The sequence below is a fragment of the Pteropus vampyrus genome, unplaced genomic scaffold (assembly GCF_000151845.1).
Source record: "Pteropus vampyrus isolate Shadow unplaced genomic scaffold, Pvam_2.0 Scaffold30, whole genome shotgun sequence".
NCBI lineage: Eukaryota > Metazoa > Chordata > Mammalia > Chiroptera > Pteropodidae > Pteropus > Pteropus vampyrus.
The window spans coordinates 9,517,402-9,525,073 of NW_011888811.1; the positions used below are offsets into that span (position 1 = coordinate 9,517,402).

The 7,672-nt window shown below is 46.2% G+C and overlaps 1 protein-coding gene across 2 annotated transcripts in view; it reads right to left on the reverse strand.

Moving 5' to 3' along the window:
* The window catches only part of LOC105289956 (cytoplasmic FMR1-interacting protein 2), an 87,673-nt gene that overhangs the window by 46,178 nt on the left and 33,823 nt on the right, over positions 1 to 7,672 (reverse strand). For both annotated transcript variants that reach the window (XM_023528627.1, XM_023528626.1), the window contains exon 14: positions 5,242 to 5,253. In XM_023528627.1, coding sequence (XP_023384395.1) covers positions 5,242 to 5,253 — 12 coding nt within the window. The remainder of the gene's footprint in view (positions 1 to 5,241; positions 5,254 to 7,672) is intronic.

The following is a 7,672-nucleotide window of genomic DNA, read 5'->3' on the forward strand; positions in this document are numbered from 1 at the left end:
GGAATACAAAGTAAGTGGCTGGGCGCTGACTGGACGCCGGCCTGAGTCCTGGTGGGAGACGTTTCGTCGATAGAAAGGATGGAAACCCGATGTCATCTGCGTGCTCTCACTGGGGATCCCATGACTGTGTCTGAAGATGCTGGCCATGGAGAGAGGTGTGGCCAGTGGCCACAGGATGGAGCAAAGGTCACTAGAAGCAGCAGTGGACCCCCAGCCGAAGAGGGAAAAGCACGTCTGGGTTCATATCTTTTTTATAGAGACTCTTGCTACCTATGAGTGTCCACACACAAACCAGGACTTTTACCCACTGAGCCATGGCGTAGGGGCAAAACGGATGATTTTCTTTCTGTAGAGACATTTTTGGTACTAGAAACTGGCAGAAAGAACCATGTGAAAACTCAGTGGCTGATTCAATGTTATCTTCTTCTACTGTCAGTTGCCTCTCTCTCTAGCAGGGTGGGGTCTAGGCCTGGGGGTCGGGAGACCTCTGCTGAGTGTGTGGGAAAACCAGTTTCTTCATCTATAAAAGGCGGGGGTTGGATTAAATCAGTGGTTTCCTAACTTTTCAAGTAGAGTCCAAAAAAGAAAAAAGCCATCACAGGAACTAGTATGTGATGTAGACCAAAGCAGAACTGCCCTGTGTGGGTGCCAGTTGGGGGCTCAGAGCCCTGGCCACTGACTGGCCACCTCCACTGTCCTCAGAACCCCTATGAGACACCTTCGATGAAAAGAGAATCTTTTTAAGTGTGTCTGAGAATATATGACCAAAATATAGGTCCCTAACTTGGTCTCATTTGGTTGGTGAGACTGCAAAGTTATCGCTGACTTTGTTTCGAAATGCTGCCGCTTACAGAATGTCAGGCTTTGCAAAGCTCTCCACGTGCATTCTCATTTAATCCACACAACGAACATATGGTTATGGGCAATTCTCAGCCCCATTTCACAGATGAGGGAATTGAGGCTCAGGGTGGTAAGTAGCTTGCTCAAAGCCACACAGGGTAACTGAGCCCTGATCTGCATCCAGGTAGGTCATGTTCCAAAGCCCATGTCCTTAACCTCTACTTACAATGGTGGATCCTGGGAGCTGAATTCTATTATAAACCATAACTGGTTTTAAATAAGGCTTCACTTCAAAGCTTAGTTTTGAGTGTAATTTTCCTACCCAGAATTGTAAAATTCTTGAACACAAACCATGCAAATATCTGAAGACCACATCCAATATTCTATTAAGTGAAATTTTCTATTAGTTGGCTAATTAGAAACCTTACCTGAATTAAATAGGAACTGTAATGACACTTTTGGAGGGCTACAAAAGTCTCAACTCCCTCTGGAGCCACCAAGGGAAAATTGAATTATGTTCAGTTTAGGTTTCTCATTAAGTATGTTTTCATATAGATGAGTTATTCTAAACTTTACAAAGCAAGCATCATAATGATAGCAGCCCCTAATAACAAGGATACACGAAGAATGTAACTGGAGGACCCGCTCAAAGCAAGGATTTGCGAGGAATCAGAACACCCACTCACCCAGCAGGCTGAATAATGGTTTGTTTGGTAAGCTAATGTCCGCACGTGGGGAGGCTCAGAATATGAGGAAGAGCAGGCTCGGCAGTTGGCACCGATGTGCTGTCACATGTCACAGTAAACTCTTCCTGAACCTGGCGCAGGGTTCCCTTATAGTGGTTACTAAAGGTTTCTAAATGTTACGGGGCAGGAATGGCTTGTGCAGGGAAGAAACTATAACTGATTTGGGAGCGTGATGTTCACTGAAGTCAATGTTCGGCAAATCCCCAAGTATGTGAGTTGGATTTAGCCAACCAGGGGCCAGGCCATGTCACTTCCTGTGTGTGCGTAAACCACTCCAGTGTCTTTGGAACAGGAACACCTATCAAACAGGGCGAAGCAAGCGAGGTGCTGAGCGCACAGAACATTAGGAGGGGCTGACTTTCCTTGGAGGGTGCATCTCGGTTCTAGCCCGGGTACCAAAGCCCCGCTCTGTACCCCCGTTTCCCGTCTGGGGATGAAGAATAGAGCCAACACTGAGCAAACCATGGTTTACTTCCGGTGGGAGAAGCGATTGACCAGAAAGTGGTGAGAGAACTTTCTAGGTGATGGAAATGCCCTACGTGTGGCTTGGGCTGTTGACTACACGGATGTACACACTGGTCAAAATGCATGAAACTAAGTATGTGTACACTTAACAAGGCTTTCTGCACACCAGGAAGTGGGCACCCACTGGACACTGGGTCTGCTGCTACCTGGATTTTGGACTTCCCATCTCCAGGTAATAAATCAAAGCTGTTTGAGCCACTCATTGACGGTATTCCCGTTACAGCAGCCTGAACTGAGCGCATTTTTTTTACTAGATATGATTATACGTCAATATAAAAGTAAATTAAAAGACCCACTAGACTATATCAGAGCCTAATTTACTTCCCAACATTTGTTTTCCAAGATTAAAAAACCCAAAGCTTTACTTTTCTTCTGAAGACGCTCAAGCCTGCACAGGCAGCGGGAAAGGTGATCTCTGGTCATGCTCAGGGCCCCGAGGGGCATCTGACAGAGTACGCGGGCTGTTGGAACCTCCTTCCACCCCCCACCCATACCAGGCACTCCAGGCCTCCACTCTGAAGCCAGTAAAGCACTGGGCACTTCTTCACCCCCTCTCAAATATCCCATGAAAGGCATTTCTGAGCAGCAGGGTACTTTCAGATGCATATCCCTGGAGGAGACAGAAAGCAATCAGCTACTTTATTTTTTTCCCTCTGATTCTATGATTTTTTTTTTCTTTTGCTTTGTCTGAGCCTTGAGTTATAAACTGGGGTGGGCACACCTGAGTTCAAATTCCAGGTCCATAAATTTACTAGCTGAATGATCAAATTAGCTAATTACTTAACCTCTCTTAGCTTCGGTTTTCCCTAAGGAAAGATAATAATACCAACTCCACAGGGTTGTTGGAGGTTTAAATGAGAACATATAGAAAGCGCCGAGCATGGTGCCTGGCACATCGGATGTAATCACTGCAATAACAGCTATTAATATTACTTTGTTTGATAAGTTGGTAAGTAAAGACTAAGGAAATACAGCTTCTTGGTCAAAATTTCCCCAGTAGACACGATTCTCTGCTTGGAGAGACACATGTGGGAGCACACACATGGGGTACAGTTCTACACAAAACAGCGGATATCCCATATGGGGATGTGACAGAGGATATAGCTGAACCAGCTGATGAAATGCACCCAAAATGCAGATTTTGCTCAATATTTACAGCATTATAAAATGGGAGCTGTCCAACAACAGACTGTGCTGGGGGTGCAGGCCTCCGCCGCTGCAAGCATCTGAGAGGAGGCTGAGAAACACAGCATGGGACTGCTAGAAGGAAACCTGCCTGGGGTCGAGGGTTGGAATAGAAGTGATTAATGCTTCCTTCAGAGGTGCACGCTCCACTGTGATCTTCCTGGATGCTCATTCTCATGAGCAGTCTTCTTAACCCTCACTCCCACCCAAGAAGCTTCTGGTATCGAGTTTCCTTCAGCACTTTCCGGCAAACACAAATAAAAATATACATAGGGTTCAGCAGCCCTCCCCAATTCCCCTTCTAGGCAGAAGAGAACAATTCTGGAATTGTTTTACTACACACTAGGGTTTAAAAAGTCCGCCTTATAGACCTACTCAATGCACGTAGGTGGCCTCTTGTTGATGTTTCTCTATCTGTTTTGGAATCTGGTCTAGACCAGAATTTTAGGCCTCAGTTGATGGCCCAAGCACAGGCAGAACCAGCATGAATTGAGCAGAATTCCAATCCTTCTAGATGAACAAGCACCCCTCCCTCTCCCCCTGCCCCAATACACCACACCCATGCAGGAGAAAACACACACACATGCTGAAAAGCACACACCCCCGAGGGTACCCATCTACCTGCTGGCTCAGTAGGAGGCTGGGCCCTATTGAGAAAATGTGGGAATATGGGAGCCTGGGCATTTTCTGAGGTCAGGCAAAGAAAAACAGGAATGTAACATGACTTGAGACATTAGAAACATGCTATAAATTTCTTACACTGAAATAGTCCTGCTAACTGACTCAAATACAACCCAGGGGCCTGCCTTAGAAACCAAGTACATTTAAAATGGCTCACTCAAAACTGAGCTAAACAAGCTTGCACAATCCATAATGAACAAAAAAGATGATTTTATGAGATCTCAAGAAATAAACATTCTTGATTCAGGAATAAGAGCCTTATTATTAATGTGTGACATAGATGTGCATTTTTTGAAAAAGGCAAAATAATATTTTGGGAGAAAAAATATGGTGACTTTGATCTGGCAGATCTTGGGCACTGCAATATTATCTGTATATAGACTTTTTAAAAAATTGTGATAAAATACACATAACATAAAAGCTACCATTTACACCATTTTTAAGTGTTGTGTATGGGCTATTAGTCATAAGGCCTCTATCTTTTACCAGATGGTCAGCACAGGCCAGCCATTCCAAACAATGAGACGTATTTATTTGGCAAACTGAATTTGCAAGCAATTTGCATCTCTGCTTTCTGGAATCACAACTGCTGTTTTCAGAGATCCCAAGAGGAATTAAAACTGTTTCTAATTTCCTGTTTTAGTTACAATTTCTCTAATTTTCCAGAGCAATGTGAATACCATCAGCCCCACCAACACAAATCCGGCTCTCCAATTCAGGTCCAAGAGGGAGCTGCAGCTTAACGCTCTGAAACCACAGGTGAACTAATAAAACAGCAGTATCAGGAAAGATCACAGGGTAAGATAGGCTAAAGGACTGATAATTCCTGAGTTACAGGTTCAAATCCATTGCTAGGGAGTGGAAAAAACTGCTGATGTGTCTGTCCATCCCTTCGTGACATCTGGCGAGCTTGAGGGCTGGGTCTCGATCATCTGGGTTTCTTCTTAGTCTTCTCAGCTCAGAGGCTGAAAGATTCAAGGCAGCTGTTGTGGAGCCCTCAAGAAATGATGCTCTTCCTTTCTTGTCTTATGAATTAAGTCCTTCGGAGAAGGCAAGAGGGAGAACAGGAACCAAAACTTCCTGTTCAGAGATACCCTATCCACACTGTAGTACTTAGGGATGTCGAAGTTCTGAAGGAAACCAATGTCGTCACTTTTAAAATAACCTAATAATAAAGATGATACACAAGTGTATAATGCTTCTCTGTTGATGAACTTTTTTCACGTAATGATTCCTTCATAACTGCCCAGGGACAATCCTTTTCTGTAGCCGATGTAACAAATGGCCACAAACCTGGTGGCTTACAACAACGGAAACTTATTCTCTCATAGTTCTGAAGCCACAGATAATTTGTGAGATCTCAAGATATCAGTATCACTGGGCCAAGATCAGGTCAGCAGGGCCATACTCCTTCCAGGGGCTCAAGGGGAGAATGTGTCCCTTGCGTCTTTCAGCTTCTGGTGGCAGCCAGCATTCCTTGGGTTGTGGTTGCCTCCCTCCCATCTTCAAATGTCTCTGTTGAAGTCTGGTCTTTTCCTCTGTATGTGAGTAACCTCCTCTGCCTCCTCTTATTAAGGACATTTGTGATGGCATTTAGGACCCACCCTGATAATCCAGGACAATCTTCCTATTTTAAGATCCTTCACTTAGTCACCTCTGCAAAGCCCTTTTTCCAAATTGAGTAACATTTCCAGTTTCCAGGATCAGGACCTAGCACCTTTGGGGGCCATTATCGGCCTACCGCACCAGGTAAGGCAGGGACAATCATCCCCATTTGGCAGAGGAGGAATCTAAGTACAGTGACTTCCCTGAGGTGAAATACAGGATGATATCTTGCCATATGTACCAACTACCAAAATAACAGAATTCTCCGGACTGGGGGTAGGACCCTTCAGATACGAGAACAGGGATGTCAGCAGGGATGTCAGTGGTGAAGTGGGGGGCACTGCTGGTGCTGTTGCCGGCAGGGCTGAGGCAGACTCCCCTAGCCAGGCCCCTGGGGAAGAGCTGGCACCCAGGTATGGACCCGGCTGGGATGTACCCAGCTTGCTACAGCAAAGCACCTAAGGACCATGACTTAGAGGGAAGGTATCGTAGGAGTTTGATGAATTTCCCTGAGGTCAAATCACAGCTTAGATGGGTTCATCATTTAGCTAGTGGTGACCACGCCAACAATTTCTAAAGACTGAAAATTTACTGGGAAATTATCGGTACAATTGAAAGAATGATTCGTGCCACAATCTATATTGCTTAGAAGGCAGTTGCATGATAGACTCTATGTAATTTACTTTACTTAGAGAATGTATTTTTAAAGTTTTGACTTCTGTACTAATTTTGATTCCCGAACTAGCTGTTAAAGGTTTTCTACATTTCACATCACGCCTTACCTGACGTGACAGAGCTCTTAGGCAGGTGTATCTGGACTCCAGACTCCTGACTCCAGAACGTAAAACATGTATTGACAGAATTTCTCCAAATGCGTTTGATGTTTTCACTGCTTCGGTAAGCTACATTAAGATGGCTGGGTTCCCTCTGAGGTCTTTTAGTTCCTTGCCTGTTCCCATCACTCTAGAACCCACTACGCTGTGAAGCCCTGTCTCGACCTCTCAGGAGAAGAGAGCCACGAGGCAGAGCTCGTGTTCAGTACTGCTGGCTGCAGAAGGGGAGAAGCTGAGTGGCAGTGCATCGAAGAGACCTGCTTGGAGCTCTGGCTCCGGGGACCCACACACCTAGGCTTAGGGCGCTGCTCTGCCACAGCCTCACTATGTTAATAACCCCTCTGAGCCTCAGCTTCCCACCTTTGTGCAATGACGATAAGAGGGCCTACCTCGAAGAGCTGTTGCAAGAGCTGTTGCAAGAGGGCCTACCTCGAAGAGCTGTTGCATGTAAAATGCACCAAAATGTTCTCAATGGTGATTTCTGAGTTGTATGGTTTGACTACTGTCTTTGAGCTTTTCTGTATTCTTTCATTTGTGTACAAAAAGCCTATTCATTGTTTTAAAAAAAGGAAGAATCATATATGGGTGCCAACCTTGTCCATTACAGCCTCTGGACGAGGCTGTGACCAACTCAGGAAATGGTTCTGACCCACTGACCTTTTCTTCTTAATAGTCACAGCTGCTATTCCTGCAGAGATGGCCTCATCTCATTGCCCTGGCGCTACAGCGCAGGTATTACTGATATCTGCTTTTTATGGAAGAGTTAACCAATCGAGAAGAGTGAGGGAATTTGTCCAAGGCCACACAGGCAGGATGTGAACCCAGCCTGGGGTTTCGGGGCCTGCACTCTGAACCCTGGGTGCCCATCGGCTTTGGGACCGAGGGGAGCCCTCACTCTGTCCCTTTGCTGATGTCCTCTGGCAGTCTTTTACTCCTGGTGCAAACCAGCCAGGCACCACCCGGCCTGACAGCTACAACTTGGACACACTGCAGAGGGGCCTCCTGGAAGGTACAGAGAGAGCGAGCTTGGATGGGGTGTGATCTCCCAAGGCGAGTGTCCCCGGATGATTGATCGCATTCGCCGAGCACTGCGCTGGATCTTTCTGGGCGCTGCTGGTGATGGCGATGGTCCAGAGCAGTGGGACGAGCCCTGGCAGGGACCTGCTCTCCACTCCTGGCTCTGCCGCTAGTCAGGGGCCCGGCCTGAGGAATGCCGTCCCTTCTCTCAGGATCTGTGAAGCCAGAGCACGTCTAGGC